Source organism: Mytilus californianus, unplaced genomic scaffold (assembly GCF_021869535.1).
Source record: "Mytilus californianus isolate M0D057914Y unplaced genomic scaffold, xbMytCali1.0.p SCAF_4, whole genome shotgun sequence".
In the NCBI taxonomy this organism is placed as follows: domain Eukaryota; kingdom Metazoa; phylum Mollusca; class Bivalvia; order Mytilida; family Mytilidae; genus Mytilus; species Mytilus californianus.
This window is the reverse complement of record NW_026262690.1, coordinates 29,098,377-29,126,050: the sequence shown is the minus strand read 5'-3', so window position 1 is coordinate 29,126,050 and position 27,674 is coordinate 29,098,377. Positions and strand designations below refer to the sequence as shown.

The 27,674-nt window shown below is 33.0% G+C and overlaps 1 protein-coding gene across 2 annotated transcripts in view; it reads right to left on the bottom strand.

Moving 5' to 3' along the window:
* LOC127698197 (cytoglobin-1-like) overlaps positions 1-27,336 on the bottom strand; it is a 47,292-nt gene extending 19,956 nt beyond the window's left edge. The window contains exon 1 of one of the 2 annotated variants that reach the window (XR_007980741.1): positions 3,731-3,923. Coding sequence is in view for 1 of the 2 variants with exons in the window: in XM_052201552.1 (XP_052057512.1) it covers positions 26,716-26,861 (146 nt within the window). In the remaining variant the exon portion in view is untranslated. Of the gene's footprint in view, positions 1-3,730; positions 3,924-26,715 lie in introns of those variants that run through there. The other variant, XM_052201552.1, reaches the window with a different exon arrangement.
* Between the last annotated feature and the right edge of the window lie 338 nt (positions 27,337-27,674).

Here is a 27,674-nt window from a genome sequence, read left to right as displayed (position 1 = left end):
TGTATGTAGAGTAGATTTCATACACAAACACCATACATCTGATCAGACATTCTTTCTATCTAATATCAGTCGCTGTATGTAGAGTAGATTTCATACACAAACGCCATACATCTGATCAGACATTCTTTCCATCTAATATCAGTCGCTGTATGTAGAGAAGATTTCATACACAAACGCCATACATGAACAGTGTAAAAACACAATCATTTCCAATACCGAAGTAAATACGTGTACAAAATTTAAATACAGTAAAGAAAATAAATGATACATTAAGTTTATAAAATACAAAGATTTAAGTTAAAAAAAAAAATACTAGTCACACCTAACAAAAACCTCTGGGTAAACTCTGCCTAAGTGAGATAAATTTTGATATTTTGTGGATTAATTCATTTTATTATGAAAGGTAACAAAAATTGAAAAGATCATTGATAAAAGCTTAAAGAAAATTTGAGAAGTACAATGTATATTGAAAATAAGGGGGAAAACCTGTAATTTAACAGGAAGATTGAAGATTGGACAATCATATTATCGTGTTTAATATAGTAAAATATATTGACAACGATTTCTAAACATATGAAGCATTTTATATGATTGCACTGCATTATCAATGGAAGTAGAGCGGAGAAAAGCTTATAACCCTTCATTAATTTCAACCAGATTTTCAGCCTTTACAAAGATTACAAACGATATTTATCTCGTAATAATATTGATATGCTAGTTTCATCTTCCTTTAAGATAGCAAGATGAAGAATCATTAATGCCATGTTTTATTACAGAAATCTTTCTCATGGAGTGAAGAGAAATTTATTGAAAGAGTAAGTTATAAAGTAGTTTTGCCTGAGACCGGTTTGCATTAATTTTTGTGCAATATAAAATGCTTCTGTCCATCAGCGGATATTCTCCGAGTTTTTATAGTCTCGTAAAGATTCCATTAAATAACAAACATTCCGTTTTTGATTTAGTTTTCCCTTTATGCATGCTTTACGACACAAATAAGCTATTTAATTCAGTCTGAAGGTTTAAAAATAAAAGTTAAATGTTGTCTAGTGTATAAATAAGATTGAAATATTGCCATAAAAGTTACTAATTTTCTTTCTTCGAAATATCTATCAAATGTAAGGGTAGCTATGTCAAGTACGGATTATGTCAGAAGCTCTTTCCCTAGTTGTTTGAATAGAACCTAAGAATCATTTACTTTACGTTTCATATAAGATATGCGGACTGAGCCAAGAAATAAGAGTGATTTATTAATAAAGTAAAAATAGTGATTTAAGGGGTTAAATATAGTCAACTAAGAAAGAAAGCTTTCCGAAAACTTGTTTGCAGATTCCAAATTATTTGATTAAATAAGGTCAATATGCCGAATATTATATATTATATATTTTTATTCTCATACACCAAAGTGCAATGATATAGAGACACATACAAATAAATTAACATACATAATATTAAATGTAAGTACAGATGTAAAGTAGAGACATAAAGTGGTTACCCAGGAGATTCTAGGCATTTAATAATTATTCGTATAAATTTACACAGTTTGTTTAATTCAGACGGGTTGTTGCTATTCATAAGATCTTGAAATTTTCAAATATTTGGTCTGTTTACAAAATGATGCATTAACAGTGTTTGTCTACTTTCGTCTATTGCCGAACATTCTAAAACATAATGAAACTCGTCGCCAATATCACCGGTGTTACACAAAGGACAAATACGATTTTCTCTCTGAATATTTTGCCATCTACCAATTTTGAAAGGATTTTTTGTGTACTATGAAAAGTATTAATATATATATGCATATGACTTCATTTATTTCGGCAAACAAATCATACCTAATACCATGTCTGATTAAGAGGTTTTTAATATGGTAAAGTCACCCGTCTATGGTTGAAGGTACTGTCTAAATAACATATAGTACATATATCCATTTGTTTTATAATTAAAACAGAAAGAAGAAGAGTTAACATATACCCATGTTTGCGTATTTTATTGTCAATTTAAATTAGATAATGCACCTCCAAATCTAATATGGTACTTGCAAATGGCATTTGAAATCCCTGAACATAAAAAAATAATAATACTTATATACATATATGACTACCGATCTGGATATCTGTGAATTGGTTTATTGTCGACACAGTTTACAACTTATTGCAGCTTGTAAATTTCTTTATTATGAGACGTTAATCGTTGTAAAGCGATTATAGATTTAGATAATAATAAAAAAGGATATAATTAAGTCGGCAGCTGTTGAAAAACACGTTACTCCTAATAAAGATACACACGTTCGTCATTAAACACTTTTGCAAGATCTAATTAGCCCGAACCTATACACAATAATAATTGATTCAACCAAATATCTGACATCATCATCAGTCTTTTTAATTTACAATAAATGTGAGGAGACAGCACAACCAATGGGTATTTCTTTTAAAACATTATCTAAGATACTGATAGGCGAAAGTCATTTTTATTGACACAGAAGCTGCGATATCATCAAATGTTCAAAACCGTATATTGTGTTGTTGGGTCTCCGACTATTTAACGTATTCACCAACATCTTCCTTTATTGTTATTGACCTAACTTCTCGCTAATTATGTCCTGCAATAACCCTATAAAAGTATTATTAAGTATTAGCATTTAAGAATAATATCTGTTAAACGAAAATTTTCTTTGGCACACTGTAAAGTCACTAATTAAACAAATAAAAAGTCTATTATACATATTAAATATGTTTTAGTAAAATTAAAATTGTTTTGTCATGTATTGATTTCTTTCGTTTATACAAAACAGAGGATTTTTTTTCTTTCAATTTTTTATTATCATAATTGAACATATTGCACATATTATATACTGAGCATACAATAAAAATATAAAAATAAGGAGATGTGCTATGATTGCCAGTGAGACAACTTTATACGTTGTGGAGATGTGAACAACTGCAGTTCGCCGTACGACCTTGAACAATGAGCAAAACACATACCATGGTATAATACAGATCCTGTGTCAAAGCTTGAGCACAGAGATCTGTATATGAATCAGATTGAGTTGGAAACAGCTGGACTAATCGGGTCGGTACTAAGTTCGAAAAAAAAAAATGACAAATAGATAAAAGACATAAAGTAAGCGTCTAAGATTGCTCGCAGTTACCAACTGAAAGCTAGTTCAAAGTCCAATTTCAACTTTAAAAAAACGTATACAAATGATTGCCAATGAGTCCAAATGGTGTTGCTGTTTCACCACTGCTCATGGTAAGGAGGAACTTCAGTACGACAATCAATGTCGTCCTCTCAGCTTTTATGAACACCATTCTATTAATAATCATTATGCACTTTGTGACATTTAAGTAAAGTTCTGTGGCGGGTACCAATTTATCAATTGTACTTATAAAACTAACTTTTCTTAAAAACTGAAATGTTTATATTTTTGTATGCTGTTCATTTCTAAATTTCATTTTACTAGGAGATATAAAAGATAGAATCAGTGCATTCCTTTTTCAGGATTATTTTTATGATTCTTATTCAGCTTTAAATAACTAAGAACTGGCACAATAAACTATAATGCAGTCATTTTTAGTATGGGATTACATCTACTGTTTACTATGGGGAGTTTTGGAATTATACTTGTTATTTACTGTCATGAGACGATCCCCGTATTTATTTACCTTCATTGAACCGAGTGTTGTTTTTACTCGTATGTACATTTTTTTATTGTGTCATGTGAACTTACTTATCTGTACAGCTTCCTCAAGTCATTTTGGTATAGGGAATTACAAGTTTTATGTCAGAACATTTTGTTAGACTACATAACTTGACGAAATTCGTTGACAGACAAGCACCTGGCCTACATTCAGCGCCATCTTCAGTTAACGGGACTGAAGCGTTTTCATTGGTCGAACAGTTACGGAAGGTCACGATTATTTTTAGCTTATCGTAAAGAATTTTAATTATTATATTCTATGTACGGAACAAACATTTTAGCAAATATAAAGCTATTTGAGCGTGATTTTGTATAATTATTTAACAAATATAAACATTTCACAACGGCCGAAGTGAGAAATACCGCAAATGATTTCCATTGGTTTACTGCTCAATCTTGCAGTTGCGCGGTTAAAAATCGCAAAAAAACTGCACAAAAACTGCACAAAACTTGCACTAATTTTAGGTACAAGTATAAAACCCCAAAAACCGAGTTTGACGTCATTCTGGCCAAAGACGTTGAAAAATTAATAAGGGAATATTTTTCAGAAAGTAAGAATGATAGATTTACTTTACTTTTTGTAAAGGTTTTAACATTTTAAATTGCACATAATTGTTTTAAAAACGATTTACGCAAATATTCTACCCAAATTTAAGCCAAGAGTTCCAAATGGTGAAGTTGAAATCATCCCTTCGTAAATTTTACGGACGCCATCACGAGTTGGTTGACCGTTATGGAATAACCGTTTCACAGATGATATCGGATATGTTCCTTATGTCGTAACTACAATACCCTTCCCTTTTCACGAATGTGACTTACCGAATTAGACTATTTACCGGATTTGTAATAACATAAGCAACACGACGGGTGCCACATGTGGAGCAGGATCTGCTTACCCTTCCGGAGCACCTGAGATCACCCCCAGTTTTTGGTGGGGTCCGTGTTGCTTAGTCTTTAGTTTTCTATGTTGTGTCATCTGTTCTATTAGTTGTCTGTTTGTCTTTTTATTTTTGGCCATGGCGTTGTCAGTTTGTTTTCGATCTATGAGTTTGACTGTCCCTCTGGTATCTTTCGTCCCTCTTTTACGGAGAACTTGAGAAAACTAGAAATATTATGAACATTTTACATTGTTTATAATAATGGTTTAAATTTAGCTACAAATACATAAACCATTGAAACTACGTATAAATATTTTTCTTGTTGATAAATTTCGTACGTTGATAATACTTTTTGTTGAATCGCTGTCTGGAGTTTTCATGTACTTGAACAATTTTTAGTTCTTTTCACGACAAGATTCGATATACATAATCAAACCATTTTGACAAAACTTATAATATTAATGTCACTGGTAAAGAATGATCCAGTAAATTTAAGGCAAAGTCTTTTGCGATAGTTAAGGGTTTTAATAGGGTTTTCCGACAATGAGCTAAACAGAAAAATGCACATTACTAGTGAAGGAAACTAGTACAAATTTACCATATTTTTGATCAAAAAGACCAAAACATTTTTAGTCAATCAATTAGTATAATAATACAAGATATCATATTTGTTAGTTAAATATTAAACATTGGATAGTCACAAAAATTTATATATATTTCCTTGAATTACGTCCCACTATAATTAGTGTGAGGTCAGATGTACTTTTAATACATGAATACCCAATATTTTGTTCTGTGAGTTCAGATGTACTTTGATACATGAGTACATGTAATATTTTTGTTCATATCTGCTCATATTCTCAACAAACGAGAGAACATTATAGCAGTTAGTGTTATACTCTTTATGAGTATTTAAATAGTATTTTGATCAACCTTTTTAAAGATACCCTAGGCAATAGTCGTCTAGAAATTCACTTAAAGTTGTACTTAGTATTGATAAATTTGCAAGTTGTTTATATTGTTTTTGAGCTTGACTAAATTGTGATCTCAAATATTTGCCACTGTTATGTTATTGTTATGATATATATATACTTATGTCAGAAATAAAGTATTTGCAACTTATAAATATGAATTGTTTGCTGTCAGTATAAAGAACCCCTTTTTAGTTCGTTATAGAGTTTTAACAGGAGTTTAGGTTTGGTCCTATGACTCAATAGACAAATAACAAGAGGTCGGTCATTTGTTTTGTCCGTAGATTTGGATAGAGATTAAGAGGTTTAGGTTACGTCGGGATTTTATATCCAAGGTTTTGGTGTATGTGTTTCTGTCCTTTTCTCCATTGACCCGCTACATATTTTCTGGCATCCACGGTGGGATTCATTCATTTATTGAGTGGATCTAGTGATACGTACCCTTTCAGTGGTAGAACGAGCAATAGTAGTAATGGTGAGAAGAAGAACACATATACCACCAATAGGAAGTGGGGATGAAAGTGGAAGAGAAATCATTACAGACGACACTGATGATTATCAGACAGGACAGAATGATACGACAGAGACAGAGGATACTGGTCATACAGATCTGTCCGACTCAGAAATAGAGCAAACTGAACAGACTATGGTTACTAACACTAGACATTTACCACAGAGCACGCCAAGTACTAGTGGGATACAAAAGACTTTTCAGACTTTAGATTTAAGACGAAGTTCCAGGTTACACAACAAGAGACAGAAGAGTAATAATTCAAAGAAAGAAAATTTGGTGCAGGAGATACGTCCACTGTCACCCAATGAACATACCGGCATAGTACACTTAAAAATGCCATACAAGATATGACTACCCAGGTTATTTTTGCGATACAAGCTGTTTTTAGTAGCAACGTTATTGCTCAACCATCCAGTACAAATACCATCAAATCAAATAAAGAACCACAACAGAGGAGAAGACCAAGACATGTAAAAAGTACCTCAACAGTTAGGGCAACTAGGAAGGCAAGCATACAGATTAGTAACTCCAGTTATTCCAGTTCAGAGGAAGATTGTCATGAACCAGTGGATTCTGATTGCAGTGTATCTACAGACAGAATAACACAGTCAAAACAGAAGTCAAGTTCACATAATGTCAAGCTTCCATCTTTTACTGGTTAAGAGAAGTGGGAGGTATGGTTCAATCGATTTGAAGCAGTCGCAAACTTAAATCTTGGAATGAGGAAGATAGACTTCAAGAGTTGTTACCAAGGTTACAGGGGGACGCTGGAGATTTCACGTTTGACCAATTGCCAAAGAAGACTATCAGGAACTACAAAAAGTTGGTACAAGAACTAAACAATTGATTTGGAGTCATAGAGACTACAAGAACGTATAGGCTTCAATTTAGTAGAAGAAAACAGATAAACGGAGAGACACCAGAAAAATTTGCGGCAGAGCTAAAAAGGCTATATGACAAAGCCTACAAAAACAGGTATGCAAGTACACGCCAAGAAGATCTACTGCAGATATTTCTTTTGGGACTTCTAGATTATAAGGCCCGTATCCCGTAAACAAAGATCCTGAAACAATAGAAGAAGCAGTGCAAGAAGTCATTACATATGTTGAGACCATGAAAAATCCAAATCAAGGTGAAGAAAATAATAAGAAGGCAGTACGACAAGTAAAAGGAGGACAAAAGAATGAAAATATTATACTGGAAAGGATCATGACAAAAAGTCCGACAATTACAAGGGAGGAGAGAAAACGTCTGTTGAAAGCCAGAATGAAGACAAAAATAAAAGCCTAACTATTAAAGAAGGAGATTTGCAATCTTTATTTAACAAGATGTTTGAAGACAAAAAGCAAGAATTACAACATAAAACATATGATAGACCAGGAACCAGTCAGACATCATTCCAATCCCATGATTCCCAAATTAGGGTCCTAGACAGAATGGATTATGCTATTACTGTGGCTAACCTGGAGACTTTGCGAGAAATTGTTTTGCAAATCCAGATAGAGTTGCAGACAGATTTCCGTAAAAAAACTCTAACTTAAAACCACAATGGGGACAGAATAACGGTAACCTTGGTCTCTACTCTAAAAGGGGGGTACCACCACCAGGCTTTCCATTAAACTAAGGGTGGGCATCTTTGATGACCGGGAGGTGACCCATGCAGTTTTTGGTGTTAAAGGTCAAAATTTGAATAATGACAAAGGTCAAAAATAACAATTTCTGAGAATAAAAATTTAGGTACAAAAGGGGGGGGGTCTAGAAAAAATAGGTATTAATAGTTGTTCAGTTTTGAAACCCATGGAAAATGAGTAGGTTGAGCATTCACCCTTGATTAGAGGTGATAGTCCTTCTTTTATCCAGAAAAATGAGGAGGTTGAGCATTCACCCTTGATTAGAGGTGATAGTCCTCCACTGAGTCACAAGAGTGAACAGGAGGTTGAGCATTCACCCTTGAATAGAGGTGATAGTCCTGCTGACACTTGTACTGAGGAAGTATCAATGAAATCGTCTGAAGGCCTAGATGATGTTCAAAAACTTCCACCAGTTTGAAACTCATGTTATTGGAAGACAAGTTTTGAGATGTGAAGGAGTATATATCCAAGGAAGTATTGAAGGAATTAATGTTACATTTACTGCTGATACTGGAGCTACAGGAACTGTTGTTTCGACTAAAACATTCAGAAAAATACCATTGTCAAAAAGACTGACGGAACCAATAAGAAAAGTTAGATCAGCTGATTACTATGTCATACAGACTAGAAGTTACTTATTGATGTTTTTGTTGACCGTTTCGATAAAGATTACCACAACTGCCATCAAGACTACCTAATAGAACCTTGTCCACAATTTGAAGATACCTATCCTTTAGTAATGGCGGCCTGTCTTGTTGAAATTGGAGAAGAAGTGACTAATAAGGTCCGACTCATGAATCCTTTTGATCAAGAGGTAAAGCTGAATCAAGATGCAGTTATTAGAATTGCAGAAAAATTGGATACTGACCCAATTACTCTATTTTTACAGGAAGACAGTGAGGAGTCCCAGAACTTTAACTCGGTCCGACGAATAAAATTAACAGGTTTCCAACCCGTCAGATGGCAGACAAATGAGGGAATAATTAGGAGTCTAGCAAAGAAAGGAACAGCTGACGGAGGGAAAAGTGGTGTCGTGCCAACACATTTACGTTCTTTGTATGATGATGCCGCAAACAACCGCTCGGTAGCTGAGCAGGAGGCTATTGTTAGTCTTTGGCAAAAATATTCGGCAGCATTTTCAGTCAATGATACAGACCTAGGGCTGACACACCTAGTGGAACATACAATTGACACCGGTGAAGCCAGGCCAGTTAAACAACCACAACGAAGAGTACCACTTGCATTTGCCAATGACGAGAGGAAGGCCATAACACAAATGTTAGACCAAGGGATCATACAAAAGTCAAATTCACCATGGGGAAGTCCATTACAGCTAGTGGTCAAGAAAAATGGGAAGATTCGCCCATGCTGTGATTATCGCTCTTTAAATTCCCTCACTCGGCTGGACTCGTTCCCAATTCCGAGAATACAAGACTGTCTATATGCTGTAGGTGGCTCCACTTTAATGTCGACCTTCGATTTGACCAGTGGATATCACCAAATTCCAATGACGAAAGATGATATTTCCAAGACAGCCTTCGTTACCAAATATAGTCTGTACGAGTTCAAGACGATGACATTTGGAGTCTGCAATGGTCCAGCTACCTGTCAACGATTGATGGAACTTGTTCTCCATGGCCTTCAATGGCAAATTTATCTAATTTATCTAGACGACATCATTGTATTTAGTAACGGTTTCGAAGAACACATGTCAAGGCTTGATACAGTTTTAAACAGAATTTTGGAATCTGGGTTGAAATTAAAACCAGAGAAATGTGAACTCCTGAAGTCAGAGGTCACCTTTCTAGGTCATGTGATATCAGACAAAGGAATCCGTCCAAATCCCGACAATACTGCAAAAAATTTATCTTGGCCTGTACCAAAAACCGTCACTGAAGTGCGACAACTTTTAGGCATGGGTAGCTACTACAGACGTTTTATTAAGGACTTATCAGCCATGGTAAAGCCCTTAACTGACTTGACCAAGAAATCTAAGTATTTTGAGTGGACAGAGAAATGCCAAATTGCCTTTGAGAAACTAAAACAAGCCTTCACTAGTACAGATATCATGGCTTTCCCAAGAGATGAAGGTGAATACTATCTGGATACAGATGCCTGTGACACACCTATTGGAGCAGTGTTAAGTCAGATACAGGATGGCACATTGAAAGTTATAGCCTATGGTAGTCGTACTTAATAAGGCAGAGTGCAACTACTGTATAACCGACAAAGAGCTTTTAGTAGTACGTTACTTCATTGAATACTACAGGCAGTATCTTCTAGGACGCAAATTCTGTGTACGCACTGATCACCAGACATTAATATGGCTTTTTAGAATGAAAGAGCCTAAAGGTCGAACAGCTAGATGGTTAGAAATTTTATCCAATTTTGATTTCTCCATTGAATATCGCCCCGGTAGTAAACATGGGAATGCTGATGCCTTGTTTAGATGTTATAATCCGAAAGATTGTGAGTGTGCAGATGTAGACAATTTGGAGTACTTAAAATGTGGTCCCTGTAAGAAGTGTCGAAATCGTGCCATAGAAATGCAGAGTGCAAGATTGCTCCCGCCAGAAATCCATGAGGAAAATAATGAAGATCAAACTAAAAACCAAGATGGTGGAGAACCTGTACAGATTTGCGCAGTAAAAACAAGAAAACAGACTTCAGATGATAATATATGGACAACATGGAGTAGTGGATACTCAAAAGAGGAATTATTAAAATTACAGGAAGATGACCCAGATATCGGACCTCTCTTACAGTGGAAGGAATGCGACACTCGACCTAATTCCAAAGAAGTAGAAAAGTATAGTGCTGCTACCAGACACTACTGGCACCTATGGGAATCAGTTGTAAAGAAAGATGGTCTGCTGTTTAAACAACTACACTCAATTTTTGGTTCCAGACAAGATGAAAAAGGAAGTACTAAATAATATGCACAACTCAATTTTGTCAGAACATCTAGGCAAATACAAAACAAAGGAAAAATTAGCTCAACGATATTACTGGTACGAGATGAAAGAAGACATACAAATCTGGATTAGTCAATGTGACATCTGTGGGGCCAACAAACCTCCTCAAAAATTATTAAGGACTCCGTTGGGAAAAATGCCAGTTGGAGGACCCCTCGACAGACTTGCTACTGATCTCCTTGGGCCGTTGCCGCTTTCTCCCAGGAATAATCGGTATATCTTAACAGTTACGGTTTACTTTACTAAATGTTGAAGTGTTTCCAGTTCCTGACCAAACAGCTACGACATGCGCAAATATTATCTTGAATGATGTAATTTGTCGTTTTGGTTTCCCTTTGGCCATACATTCTGATCATGGTCGGAATTATGAAAGCGAAATTTTCCAAGAATTGTGTAGTATTTTAGATATACGCAAGACAAGGACAAGTCCCCGTAATCCAAAGTACAATGGTCAAGTTGAACGCTTTAACAGAACTTTGGTTTCCATGATAAAATCACATTTAAGAGGAGAGCAGACGAACTGGGATCTAAATCTTGGATGCCTTGATAGTGCATATAGAGCTTGTCCACATGATACGACTAGTTTAACTCCCAATGTAATGTTGTTAGGCAGAGAAATTCGTTTTCCATATGAACTAACGAGAGAAGGAACAGAATTTGTTTCAGAAACTGAAGAGGCAACTTGGGGAACCCATGCACTTAAAGTACGAGAAAGATTACAGAAAGCACATCATGTAGCCCGAAAACATTTGGAAGTTAACCTAAGAAAAAGAAAAGATCACTACGATGTCAAAGCCAACCTTTTCCAATACCAAAAGTTTGACAAAGTGTGGTACCTAAATGAAACAAGGAGAGAAGGAAGTTGTTTCAAGTTACAACCACTATTTTTGGGTCCATGTCTGATAGTAAAAAGATACAATGACCTAAACTACCAAATACAGATAGATGCAAACGGAACCAAAAAAGTGGTCAACCATAACAAGCTAAAGCCATATAACGGGACTAGCACCCCAAAATGGATTAAACAAGTCGAAACTCAGAATAAATGAAATTAAATTATATGCATGTAGATAGGACATAAGCTATATGCATATATACTTGTATTTATCAAGTATTAACATGGTGTATTTGTTATTACATGTGATTAAATTCTGTTTGTATTCAGAATTTTCTTTAAAATGTATATAAACTGATGAAGTTGTACATAAAATTTTAATGTGATAAGAAATAGTCAAGCTCAAGATTTTACCCAAGTTAATCCTTAATTAAATGTAGGATTGAATTGGATTTTTTTTTTATTAGGCTGATTTTTTAGTTTTTGATTCCTTTGGACTCATCAATATTTTCTTATAGCCAAAGATATTATAGTTTCCGAATAATATTGCTCTAAACAAAAATTTGGGAACATAACTAGGTCCTTTTAGTTTTTTTTTAATAATTATGTACACATTGTTTGAATTAGTGTGTTAATACCGGCCTTTGTAAAAATAAACAGTAGGATACTTGCCATTTAAGATTTTGTTTTGTGTTGTTGAGTTGCTGTCATAAAACAGAAAATGCATTATCTCTCAAGCCATAACATAAATAGGGCGTATTAAGAATTTAAGTGAAAATGACAAACAGTGGCAAGATTTAGTACATTTTTTTTGTAAAGTCACGTGGTATCAAATGAAAGAAAAATACCGTGCCGTGCCGACTTTTAACAAAGAAATACACAAATATAGCATATATAAAATAAATAAATTATCAATGTAGGCAAAACCTCAACCTTAACAGAAGGAACCTCAAGTTTGGAACCTTATATGTTTTGGTCCACCTTATTCATAAAGTGCAATGCTACTGGCAACATACTTTATGTTAATTCTTTATATTACAGAATGTCTGACAATTTGAATAGCAAGTAAATTAGGAGATTGTATCGCTGCTTAAAATGTATCGACCAAGATGGGTACGTTGGTCAGAAACACCGTGTCGAAGGCCACATCTGGAAATTGCATATCCCATTGGAAGTGGTGCCGTATTACTGCACCCTATGCCTTTTCAGATGTGGCAAGGAAAGTGACATACTAAAACATGGTCAACATTTCCGACCACATCAACTCCAAAAAGAGGAAATGATACGGAGGGGACAATATCAGGGAGACAAAGCCTATATTAAGAGGAGTCCTTTGCCATATCGTTCGGTAATATGTTTGGACCTGGAAAAGATGTCTCCAGTAGAATCCCTGTTGGTGGAAGTGGTGGAACATCAGGTTGAAGTGGTGGAACATCAGGTAGAAGTGGTGGAACATCAGGTTGAAGTGGTGGAACATCAGGTTGAAGTGGTGGAACATCAGGTTGAAGTGGTGGAACATCAGGTTGAAGTGGTGGAACATCAGGTAGAAGTGGTGGAACATCAGGTTGAAGTGGTGGAACATCAGGTTGAAGTGATGGAACATCAGGTTGAAGTGGTGGAACATCAGGTAGAAGTGGTGGAACATCAGGTAGAAGTGGTGGAACATCAGGTAGAAGTGGTGGAACATCAGGTAGAAGTGGTGGAACATCAGGTAGAAGTGGTGGAACATCAGGTAGAAGTGGTGGAACATCAGGTTGAAGTGGTGGAACATCAGGTAGAAGTGGTGGAACATCAGGTAGAAGTGGTGGAACATCAGGTTGAAGTGGTGGAACATCAGGTAGAAGTGGTGGAACATCAGGTAGAAGTGGTGGAACATCAGGTTGAAGTGGTGGAACATCAGGTTGAAGTGGTGGAAGAACAAGAGCCAGAAGTTACACCACTTTCTTCACCCGTGAGAAGAGTAATTGAAAGAGAAAAGGAGCTGGAAGAAGAACTACAGCCGGATGAATTCGTGTTTGAACAGAACAACACAACTTCGACCACGCATCCGTCGGAAGAGTGGAATATTGTTCCCACATGCAACCCAGTTTCGAAATCCAAGTCATCATCCTCATCATCATCGTCGTCGTCGAGTGCGTGTTCCCATAAGGTCTTGCTGGATAAATTAACAGAACAATTTACCAAATTTACCAATAACTTAACAACAAAAATGGAAACTATGCATTATGAAATATCACGGTTGACAAGTCAAGTTACCGGATAACGGTCTGTTGTCCAAGGCCAAAACCAAGACATCAGTCGTATAAATACTTCAACAACCCGTCATACAAACAGAAACCGCTATTCGCCATACCGACCAGCCCAAAGAAGAAGCATTACACCCATGCCGCGCTATTTCAGAAAAAACTGAACTGTGTGAAAAGCAGATATCTTGTAACTTATGTTATTTATTTCCTTTCTTTGTGTCTTTTACATGTATAATGATTATTGATATACTTAGGTATTTAATAGAATCAATTTAGGATATAGTAATATAGAAATTTTTTTTTTTTTTAAAGTTTAAGTCAGGTATTAAATGATGTTTGTGGGAAATTTATCATCTTAACATAGAGAGAAAGTTTTACTTGTATAATTATTTACCATTGTAATATAAATTGCATTTTTTTTTCTTTGAGGTTTTAATGAAATAATTTGCTTAAAAAGTGTGTTGAGGTGAAATCATGGTATATATAGTACTTACATCATTTTTGTTTGTAGTTGATGGAAAGTTGCTGCCACAACTCTTTATCTTTTGACTATCATTACCAATTTGTAGGGACACAAATTCTAAAAGGGGGATAATGTGGCGGGTACCAATTTATCAATTGTACTTATAAAACTAACTTTTCTTAAAAACTGAAATGTTTATATTTTTGTATGCTGTTAATTTCTAAATTTCATTCTACTAGGAGATATAAAAGATAGAATCAGTGCGTTCCTTTTTCAGGATTATTTTTATGATTCTTATTCAGCTTTAAATAACTAAGAACTGGCACAATAAACTATAATGCAGTCATTTTAGTATGGGATTACATCTACTGTTTACTATGGGGAGTTTTGGAATTATACTTGTTATTTACTGTCATGAGACGATCCCCGTATTTATTTACCTTCATTGAACCGAGTGTTGTTTTTACTCGTATGTACATTTTTTTGATTGTGTCATGTGAACTTACTTATCTATACAGCTTCCTCAAGTGATTTTGGTATAGGGAATTACAAGTTTTATGTCAGAACATTTTGTTAGACTACATAACTTGACGAAATTCGTTGACAGACAAGCACCTGGCCTACATTCAGCGCCATCTTCAGTTAACGGGACTGAAGCGTTTTCATTGGTCGAACAGTTACGGAAGGTCACGATTATTTTTAGCTTATCGTAAAGAATTTTAATTATTATATTCTATTTACGGAACAAACATTTAAGCAAATATAAAGCTATTTGAGCGTGATTTTGTATAATTATTTAACAAATATAAACATTTCACAACGGCCGAAGTGAGAAATACCGCAAATGATTTCCATTGGTTTACTGCTCAATCTTGCAGTTGCGCGGTTGAAAATCGCACAAAAACTGCACAAAACTTGCACTAATTTTAAGTACAAGTATAAAACCCCAAAAACCGAGTTTGACGTCATTCTGGCCAAAGACGTTAAAAAATTAATAAGGGGATATTCTTCAGAAAGTAAGAATTGTTGCGCCACGATTATTTACAGTAACATTTTTAGCCGGCGTATATTTTCCGCGAAAGTGGGTCATACTTGTTTTCACTTTTGCACACTTGCTTGTTATGCGGAATGATCTTTTATAGTTACAACATAATTACCTTATTCAGACGTTATTAAGGTAGATGGGGTGTCTAAATTATAATCCATAGAATTTTTTAATAATTTGCCAAAATGTAGTTTATATCATGCTTTTTAAAAAAAATCAATAAAAAGAATGGGTCACGGGGCTTATTTTCACGCAACAGGTTGTGCAAAATTGACAGATTTTGTATAGATTATGCATGGAAAACCTAATTTTCAGCCATAAAACGAAAACTACACCATAGAATTTTGAGATAAAATACGAGAAGATAGCTCTAATATTATGCTTTCAGATAAGAACAAGAAAAAATTGGGTCACGGGACCCGTTTTCTTGCTACATAATAAAATAGGTAAATTCCTAACACATTCTATTGTAACGTTACTTTATCTGAATTATATGCCCTTACATTTGAGTTGCCTCCCCTTATGTGGCAAAGTTTGAAAAATTGAATCAAACAAAAGTATTGTTTTTTTTTTTAAAATACAACCATAAATATGATAAAACATGTCATTTTCTATATTGAAATGAAAATTCCTACACATGAATTACCTACTACTCTCAAAATTTGCACATTTTATTAAAGATCTAGACCGATTGTTTTCTGGTATTTCAAAATCCAAGATGGAGGAAGACACCCTATCTACCTTAATGCATCCTATTTAATCCATATTTATCCTTTTATAAAGTTAGAATTATCCCAAATCCTACTTGTCAACTAGAAGGCCACGTTGGTTTACTTTCACATTTGTGTACACATGTACTATTTTTAGCGTGTATTGAGTGACGTCGTCTTACAAACGTTTTCAGAAAGATAGTAAGTTTCAAATTATAGCCGCTGGCGAACAGCTGATTTTTAGACAGTGACCCAGATTTATTTATTCAGGTATTTTGGCACACACTGCAATTCTATTCACATATATTGTAATTTATTAATAACTATTATTAATACTATTAGCTTTTAATAAAGCTGCTTTTATTTATTAAAACAAATCTTATTCCTTGATTATCCAAAGTTTGGACTTCAAAACAGTTTTATTACTTTGACTTTATAACTGATATTTGTATAATATCTGTCAACCATTTACAATAACGGTTGGCGTTTCAATTGGTGGCAGCGGTAAAAACAACATTTAAAAAAAAAGAAAGGAAAAAAGTAATACATAAAAAAACCAGCATACAAATCAGGTTATATTGAAACTCAAAGTGTGGTTTACATATAATATTATTGAACACCAAAAGTTATTGAAATTCAAGGTGTATTTTTCCATTTAAATTATTGAACACCAAGAGTTATTGAAATTCAAGGTGTATTTTTCCATTTAAATTATTGAACACCAAGAGTTATTGAAATTCAAGGTGTATTTTTCCATATAAATTATTGAACACCAAGAGTTATTGAAATTCAAGGTGTATTTTTCCATATAAATTATTGAACACCAAGAGTTATAGAAATTCAAGGTGTATTTTTCCATATAAATTATTGAACACCAAGAGTTATTGAAATTCAAGGTGTATTTTTCCATTTAAATTATTGAACACCAAGAGTTATTGAAATTCAAGGTGTATTTTTCCATATAAATTATTGAACACCAAGAGTTATAGAAATTCAAGGTGTATTTTTCCATATAAATTATTGAACACCAAGAGTTATTGAAATTCAAGGTGTATTTTCCATATTAATTATTAACACCAAGAGTTATTGAAATTCAAGGTGTATTTTCCATATTAATTATTAACACTAAGAGTTATTGAAATTCAAGGTGTATTTTTCCATATAAGTTATTGAACACCAAGAGTTATTGAAATTCAAGGTGTATTTTTCCATATAAATTATTGAACACCAAAAGTTATTGAAATTCAAGGTGTATTTTCCATATTAATTATTAACACCAAGAGTTATTGAAATTCAAGGTGTATTTTTCCATATAAGTTATTGAACACCAAGAGTTATTGAAATTCAAGGTGAATTTTCCATATAAACGATTGAACACTAAGAGTTATTGAAACTCAAGGTGTATAATTCCATATAAATTATTGAACACCAAGAGTTATTGAAACTCAAGGTGTATTTTTCCATATAAACGATTGAACACTAAGAGTTATTGAAACTCAAGGTGTATTTTTCCATATAAGTTATTGAACACCAAGAGTTATTGAAATTCAAGGTGTATTTTTCCATATAAATTATTGAACACCAAGAGTTATTGAAATTCAAGGTGTATTTTTCCATATAAGTTATTGAACACCAAGAGTTATTGAAATTCAAGGTGTATTTTTCCATATAAGTTATTGAACACCAAGAGTTATTGAAATTCAAGGTGTATTTTTCCATATAAACGATTGAACACTAAGAGTTATTGAAACTCAAGGTGTATAATTCCATATAAACGATTGAACACTAAGAGTTATTGAAATTCAAGGTGTATTTTTCCATATAAACGATTGAACACTAAAAGTTATTGAAATTCAAGGTGTATTTTTCCATATAAACGATTGAACACTAAGAGTTATTGAAATTCAAGGTGTATTTTTCCATATAAACGATTGAACACTAAGAGTTATTGAAACTCAAGGTGTATTTTTCCATATAAACGATTGAACCATATAAACGATTGAACACCAAGAGTTATTGAAACTTAAGGTGTATAATTCCATATAAAATAATTGAACGCTAAAAGTTACTGAAACACAAAGTGTATTTTTCTAAAAATATTTTAACATTACGGGTAACTGAAATTAAGTATTAATTCAGTCTGGTATATTAAATATGAATTTAAGACACAGACAATTACCACTTCCTATGTTTTTAAATAATAAAGGGGGAGGGTCCCCAAGAGCTCCCTTATATAGTGTTAATTCCAATTTTTCGGACTTAACAAGAGAAAATGAGACACAATTTGTTTCAAATAGTGGGTTATCAAATATGCCAAGTTTACATGGTACTTCAAAACAGTTTTATTACTTTGACTTTATAATTGATATTTGTATAATATCTGTCAACCATTTACAATAACGGTTGGCGTTTCAAGAATGATAGATTTACTTTACTTTTTGTAAGGGTTTTAACATTTTAAAGTGCACATAATTGTTTTAAAAACGATTTACGCAAATATTCTACCCAAATTTACGGAGAACTTGAGAAAACTAGAAATATTATGAACATTTTACATTGTTTATAATAATGGTTTAAATTTAGCTACAAATACATAAACCATTGAAACTACGTATAAATATTTTTCTTGTTGAGAAATTTCGTACGTTGATAAAACTTTTTGTTGAATCACTGTCTGGAGTTTTCATGTACTTGAACAATTTTTAGTTCTTTTCACGACAAGATTCGATATACATAATCAAACCATTTTGACAAAACTTATAGTATTTATGTCACTGGTAAAGAATGATCCAGTAAATTTAAGGCAAAGTCTTTTGCGATAGTTAAGGGTTTTAATAAGGTTTTCCGACAATGAGCTAAACAGAAAAATGCACATTACTAGTGAAGGAAACTAGTACAAATTTACCATATTTTTGATCAAAAGACCAAAACATTTTTAGTCAATCAATTAGTATAACAATACAAGATATCATATTTGTTAGTTAAATATTAAACATTGGATAGTCACAAAAAGGAACATTGTTAGTAAAACAGATAATTGTACTTCTTGCCAATTTTTGTCATTTTTTTTGGTCACTTTTGAGACAATCGTTTTTTAGGATACTAAAACATAGTCTCAACAAAGAATTATGTAATTGAATTATACTTCATAAGTTTGACTTTACTAGAGATTCACTTTTAAACATAAAGGTCAGATTGGAAAAAGATGAGACTTACGTTTTTAGTGAGAGGAAACTAAAACAAAGTCTTTACTAAATTCTATTATTTAAAAACTTTCAATAAATCATTAAATTACCTATAAGTAAACTTTGTAATAATTAAGTTTGGAATTTTAGACAATAGTTTTTAGCCAGTGGAAGCTATTACACTGTTTAAGCAAAACTACCCCTTCTAGTTCTTAGAACCATTATATATATTTCCTTGAATTACGTCCCACTATAATAAGGGTAAGGTTAGATGTACTTTTAATAAATGAATACCCAATATTTTGTTCTGTGAGGTCAGATGTACTTTGATACATGAGTACATGTAATATTTTTGTCCATATCTGTTCTTATTCTCAACAAACGAAAGAACATTATAGTAGTTAGTGTTATACTCTTTATGAGTATTTAAATAGTATTTTGATCAACCTTTTTTAAAGATACCATAGGCAATAGTCGTCTAGAAATTCACTTAAAGGTGTACTTAGTATTGATAAATTTGCAAGTTGCTTTTATTGGTCTTGAGCTTGACTAAATTGTGATCTCAAATATTTGCCACTGTTATGTTATTGTTATGATATATATATACTTATGTCAGAAATAAAGTATTTGCAACTTATAAATATGAATTGTTTGCTGTCAGTATAAAGAACCCTTTTTTAGTTCGGTATAAAGTTTTAACAGGAGTTTAGGTTTGGTCCTATGGCTCAATAGACAAATAACAAGAAGTCGGTCATTTGTTTTGTCTGTAGATTTGGTTCTATGGAATATTTAGCACAACCAAAGATGATTTTTGCTTTTTTATTTATTCAAACGGTATTTTCATACAGACAAAATTCCGCCTTTGGAATCGGAATATCTATTTTTAATACTTACTGATATCAATATTTAGCTACAGTTACTAATATTCATATTTCGACAATAGATTGTCGACCTAATCAATACACTACTGAAAAATTGCAAATTGACGTCAGCAAATGATAATATGAAATGTAGTAGTTCCTTGAATTAACATTTGCTTGAAAGTAATTTTTAGAAATCGGGTAACCCTTACAAATTGTCACATCGTTAACAAAAACGAGTTTCTGCTTCTCCTGTTGAAATATACATAACATAGCTAAATTTTATTAAGTGTGAGTTTATATGAAATATATCGCAAACAATGTTAGTCCGGAATTACTAGCTACTGGGTGCACTGAATCTTTTTAAAAGACGGATAAGTCCAAGGATCTCTGGAAACTGTTAATACAGAAATTTAATGTTCCACGACGTATATTTTCTACTAACCTTATTTTTTCTCCCAGTGAACTTGTGACAAAACAATCAATTTTTGCATGCGATTTCAAATATTTTCTGATGTGACGATTAAATATACGGGTAAACTTTTTATACCTGCAAACGGTGCACAAACTCTTAATTCAGCACATGTGTTAGACATGTTGACGAGTTGACATAATGTCTGTAACTGTAATAGTACTACAGTGAAAATTTCACATAACATTTCTTTGCACATAAGAAGTAAACCAATCTTTTCACCCCCTTTTTTCCAGTTTTACACCTATTGTTTCAAAATTATTTTTATAGAAACACCAAAAAAAAAAAGAATTATGTTTTGATATATGTTTATGACTCAAAAATTTGTTTCTGCAATGGAATGCAGGGTAAGTTTCCTACAACTGTCAAATTCAAGAGAATTGGTGGTATTACACCTTGACTGGCCGACAGGGTTAACATGGCCGATAGATTGATAGGGTTTAAATTGTCAACAGATTGACAGGGTTTAATTGGCCGACATATTAACATGGTTTAAATAGCCGGCAGATTGACAGTTTTAAATGACAGACAGATTGACAAGGTTTAAATGGTTGACAGATTAAGAGTTTGTCATGGTCGATCGTCTGGTAGTTTGGCATGGTCGAATATGATTTTTCACAGTAACTTCTTGCAGCTAACTGAATCTAGAACCTTCTTATTTTTGAATTGATACATTTGATAATAATTTCGATTTTATCAAAACTTAATGGTTGTTTAACTAATAGATTTTTTTACCTAATTGTACATGAAATTTTGGATATAATAATGATGTATCGCACATATTTTAACTATCTGAGAATTCGTGACCTATTACCGTAACAAACCCGTAAACAGCACTAATTAAAATTATAAACGCTTAAAAAAAATTTGTAATTGTGCTTGTGCCACGCGTCAATCTATAGACCTTGTAAACCGTCGACACTGTTAACCAGTCTAACATCATCGAAAAAAAAAGAAACACATCTGTGTCAACAAGTCGTAATATAATGTTTCTATTCTCTGTACTCCTTTATCCAAGGACTACATATCCCTACATACAGGTACTAGATACTTCTAATATTATAAGATCTACAAAAACAAGGACCAACCCTTAAAAATGACTAGTCTGCTGCATACCAATAAAGCATTTGCAAACAAGACAATGTTTGCACTTTACAATTCATAGGATGATAAGGAACTGAAAAACAAACACTTTTGACACCAATGCAAATAAGATTGTTAATTCAAGCTTTTTTCTAAATATTTCTTATCATATCAGAAGTAATCTGAAGTTGAGATTGCGTCGAATGAATTACACATCCTTTCATAAAAGCAAAGCAAATTGACCGAACAATAAATTTATTATGAATGTAAATTGTACGCAGAAAATAAGTTTACAATAAAAACAAAACAAAAATCACCCCCATAAAACAAGTATTTAATAAATATGTATGTTTCTTTCATAGATACAAAGATTTGATTAGTAAATTTGGATGTACCTGTAGAAAACTTATTTCACATCCTAAATTTTACGGTAATATTGTACGCGGAAATCACTATGTCATCCGTGTAAACTCATCGAACCTTTAAACAAACTTATTAGTAAAGCTTATCTTAGTAATGTTGTAATAAGATCTTTGAATATTGTATTTACATTGGCACTAACATCGATTTTGTCATCAATAAATTAAATCATAACTAAATTTGTATTTTTTTCGCATGGTTTTTGGGATGTATATAAATACATATCCACGTTTATTTTCTATTTAGAGATTGCTTTATCTATATATAACATGATACATATTTATTTATAATCATTTCAAATCTTAACGATCATACTGCCTGTCGATGCTTTAATTTTGGCATTGCACAAGTCATGTCTTCTTTGACTGTCCATGGCGTTAACAAACTAACTCCCTGGGATGCGTTTTAATGGCTTTTAGTGTCTGATGCATGAGTTTTATTGTTAATTGTTTTTGGCTTTTAACTAGCTTTCAGTAACTGCGAGTACTCTCAAATCGTACTTTCGTGGTAATTTGACCTGTTTACACAATTTGTAATGCATTTCTCTAATTCAATGTTTAATTATTTTGTGTTATATCTCGTCTCACCTTTGATAAGTATTTAGTATGACGATAAATTTTCACTTCTGTACTCGTAATCTGAACAACCAATTTATTAATTTTGTTAAAATGTTTACTTCCGTACTCCTAACAACAAAATTATTATATTTAAATTTACCTGTGTACTTTGTTTTATTTAACGCCATTTTGTCCCAGATTAGAGTTGTCTTTTTGACACTGTTCCTACTACTTTTGTACACTACCTTTAACGTCTATGTTATATAGGCACCTACGTATTAATAGTGTCATTGATCAAACTTATTCGTTCAGTGTATGTTTACTTGATTTTGTTTAAATGTCTTTTTGATCGAGTTAAGCCATTTCAATTGATATTTTATAGAGCGTCTTTTTATGTTGTAATGTTACACTACTGTCTCAGGTTAGGGTGAAGGTTGGCGCCTGTTAAAACATTTAAACCCGCTGAAGCCTATTGTTCAGTGGTTGTCGTTTGTTGGTGTGGTTCATAGGTGTTTCTCGTTTCTCGTTTTTTATATAGATTAGACCGTTGGTTTTTCCTGTTTTAATTGTTTTACACTAGTCATTTTGGGGCCCTTTATAGGTTGCTGTTCGGTGTAAGCCAAGGCTCCGTGTTGAAGGCCGTACTTTGACCTATAATTGTTAACTTTTTATACATTGTGACTTGGGTGGAGAGTTGCCTCATTGGCACTCATACTACATCTTCTTTATATTTATATTATAATTATGTTATTCATATTGACAGTTGCTGGAAGATCTTCAAACTCAAACTATAACTACAATATATAAAGTCATAAATTACATGTCAGAAATTGTATCATGATCTTTTCAATTATTGTGAAATATGAAATTCATTACTCCAAATATTTAAGCAAATATAAACTGAAGCCAAAACATATAATAACAAAGGCCAGAACAGAGGTTAACACTATTTCAAAGTTTCAAATGAATTTCAACGTATAAAGCCGAACACAAAAAATCAACGAATTAAAATGTTACTATTTACAGCATAAAGGTTAAGTAATAACCAACGCCACTTGTGTCAAAGAATTCTTACAAACTGCTATCATTTACTGAACAACTGATTATCCTACTTTTGATTTTGATATTTTCTTCATAAATGTTAGCAATCCACAAATACTTTCCTAACGTGTTTTAGTTTCTTGATCTTAAATGACTGCTTGCTTCTTTAAAAAGTATGACTATCAGATTTTTACAATAGCTTACATTTGTAATACATTTGTAATACAACTGTTAAGTATAAATGGGTAACTGTTGTTAATCTATGTTACTTTAAAGAAATGACTCGAAGCGTATTTTTTGTGAATTCAGATTTAGTTTGAATAAACAGAAAACGTAAATTTCATAAATTCTGTAATGTATCTACTATACTGCTGAAAAAAATGAGAAAAGATGAAATGTAAATATCTGAAATAGTTTAAATCTGACAGAATTATCTATGTTTTGAGTATTATGATAGAAAATGGAAACGGGTAATGTGTCAAAAAGACACCAATCCGACCAAAGAGCAGAAAACATCAAAAGACAATCAATGGGTCTTCAACGCAGAACGAAAATCCGGCATCCGGAGGCGGGCTTTAGCTGGCCCCAAAACGATAAAATATACTAGTTCGGCGAAGTGGACGCTTCACTTAACTCCGACGAAGCATGCAAATGAACCTAAATTAATAAAACACACACACACAAGACTAACAAAGGCTAGATGTTCCTGACTTAGGACACGCTCAACATGCGGCGGGGTTTAACATGTTTTGTGATCATGAGATCATGAGATCTCAACCCACCAGCTATACCTCTAGCCAATGTGGAATCATTGAAATATCACAGCAAAACGCACAGTAAAACTCAGTTCCGAGGATGTATAAGAACCGAAACAGTTGAAAAGCTATTTGACCAAAATGGAAATCTCGAATTCTGGTTGTATAGGGAGATAGACCAATAATTGCACCTGTATCTCAAATATATAGCTATTCTATAATAAGAAGATGTAGCATAATTGCCAATGGAACAAATCTCCACCAGAGTCCAAATGACGTACAAGTCAGCCAATTTTTATCAAAAGTGGACATAAATCACAATCAGACTCACACGACAACCAGTATTCCTTTTTTGTTTACTAAAAGAGACTCAATGTTTAACCAAATATCTTAAGTTTCAAAGGAAAAGGGGAGTAATTGCATATTTTTAAAGTTATAGATATATATTTTTCTTCAGATGTTCTTACTGTGATGTTTAAACATTACACAATTAATTCCTACTGACAGAACAGTAAATATTTAGGTTACACATTCTCACAAATTCTGTAACATACAATCTATTGAATGATCAATTTCATCCTGTTTTCATGCAATGCCTTTTCTGTATCTGATATTATGTATCTCATAACATAATGTTTATGTATTAGGTGTAGCTTCTCATATCTGAGGGGCGTTAGCTCCGAAGATATTAGACGATTACATCTGATTGACATAGAAACAAATAAATAAATATTTTCTCTTGCTCTATAAAGAGCAATTAGGAAAAGTGTCATTATCGCTATTTTACGAAAATTCCTTTGATCTTACTGACTGATAATTTCCTTTCTCAGCGGAGTCGAGTGATATAAAATTATCGCTAGAAACTAAGGGGGCACGTGCCGTTGCTAATAAAATTGACATGAAATTGACAACGTCGTCAAAGGTGAGATAGCGATAAACAAATTATCATTGGTCATCTCAACTCGATTGCTTTTCTCGCTTTCGCCGTACCGGCTCAAGCGAGCAAATCAATCTCATTGAGATGGTCAACGATAATCTATAATTATCTCAAATTTTCCAGATGCAGTAACACTTGCATAATTTTTTTTGTAATTATGGATTTGGAATGAAATGTTACTTGCGTCAATTTTTTGTCATCAAATTGATACCTTATCACTACTTCTCTATGGCAAGATGAATCGCTATACTATCTTGTCTTTTCCTGGTTTAATTGTCAAAATCTGAACTTTTCGCTGATTAATGATAGCATTTCTATGTAAATAAAAAAAGGAGATGTGGTATGATTGCCAATGAGACAACTATCCACCAAAGTTCAAACGAAGTGGATGCAGCAATTATAGGCAACTGTACTGCCTTCAACAATGAGAAAACCCTATACCGTCTAGTCGGGTTTAAAAGGCCCCGACATGAAAAATAGGAAACAATTCAATTGGAAAACTAACTGTCTAATTTATAATTAAACGGTTTACGAAAAACAAATTTGACAGACATGAAGTAACAACAACCACTGAACTACAGGCTCCTGACTTGGGATAGGGACATACAGAATGTGGCGGGGTTAAACATGTTTATTTCCGATGCAAGGACCCTATGAGTGAATCAATATAAATTCCCAAAAATGCAACTTTTAATGACTTGACAGTTGTATATCCCTTTTGAATAAATCTGTTTAAGGTTTGGTTAGCATTTGAGGCAAATGACGACATTTTTGTGCTTTAAATTGTATATAGAATATTGCCATAAAAGATTGTATGTGAAATACCTGAACGTATAAGATGTCTGCAACGTTGATTTATATTTAGCAAAGATCCATGCCCTTGTATCGATGATAGAATTTAGTAAAAGTTTGTGATATCGAAAACCCTGGTGTAAGAATTTTTCAGTAATACAGACATTTCTTTCTTTAAAATCAAATACGTTGTAACATAAACGAGCGAATCGATTAAGTTGAGATATATAAACATCAAACGATGGTACTAAGGTAATGTTACCATCTAAAAACGGATAATAAACAATAGAAAATGAAAAATTATCCCTTTCATCGTAAATTTTAGTGTTAAGCTTCCAGTTAGAGATATAGATGTCAAGATCCAAAAAGAAAAAGTGCAGTGTTCATTGATAGTATAATCTTTGCTTAAAGTAAGTTCAACCGGATAAATCTCTTTAGTGTACATACTGACATCGTCGTCATTATTGAGAGCCAAAATATCATCCAAATTTATGTATCATTGTTTGTTTACTTATTTTTAATCTTTTCATATTAATCTCTGATATCACCATTCCATTATTCCTTTTAAGATTTCATTTCATTCAAAGAAAAAAGGGGTGCATAGATTAAATATTGCGGGTAAATTATTAATCAATACAAACTAACCTTATAAAAACTACCAATCCAAGATCAGACAGATCATCCTTCAAATCATCAAGATTAGCTTGCACGAGTAACCGCTGTCTTGGTGTCAAATACATATTCAAGTTTTCCTTTCCTATTTTCGTTTTTCCAGGTGTTTTATTTCCCATTTTCGAAATGCTGTCTTGAAATGTCACAAATGAAAACAAATCTTACATTTCAAAAAAGAAATTAACATGACAGATGTGTGATCACATAGTTTTATCAAAGGACATCCTTTTACATTTATAAGCTTTTCTATTTAGTCCATGAAAACAAAGATAGAGCAGCAATATGATTGTCAGAATTTACTATTAATGCAATTGTTCTGTGACGGGTTAAAGATCGTTTATATTTCTCGAAATAACCAATTGCTATAGAGAAAATGTAATTATATTCACATGCTAGGACTCATCCAGGTTATATCAATCTGATCCATGATAAAAACTGGTTTTATTTAAACGCATTAGCATTTACGTATATTCATTTTGACAGATAAATTATCGGAATTCTATTAACACAAATAAATACAATAAAAACTGTCCCTCTCAATACCTCGTATCGTAACACGAAATGTTCTCTTACTGCTACCTGCTCCAATATATAGATTAGATTATGAGTGCAGGGATGCAATTAATTACTATGTCTATATTCAATGCATGAATAAAAATGAACTGTTCATCATTGTACAGTTACACAGTAATTTAGTCCAATTAAGTTTCCGGAAGTTGATTAATCTCTGCCAGATGTCTCCGCGTGCTTTTTAATGGTAGTCAGTTAATTGTCTTGATCTTTGAAATCTATCGATTTGATAAACCTGTTGATCATGTTGATTGGTATATAACTCAGCTAAGATTTAAAAGGATGAAATTACGCAATCGTAAAGTCAGCGCTCATGACACAAAATGTGACTTGTTTCAAATCTTATTTCTACTAAACTAAAC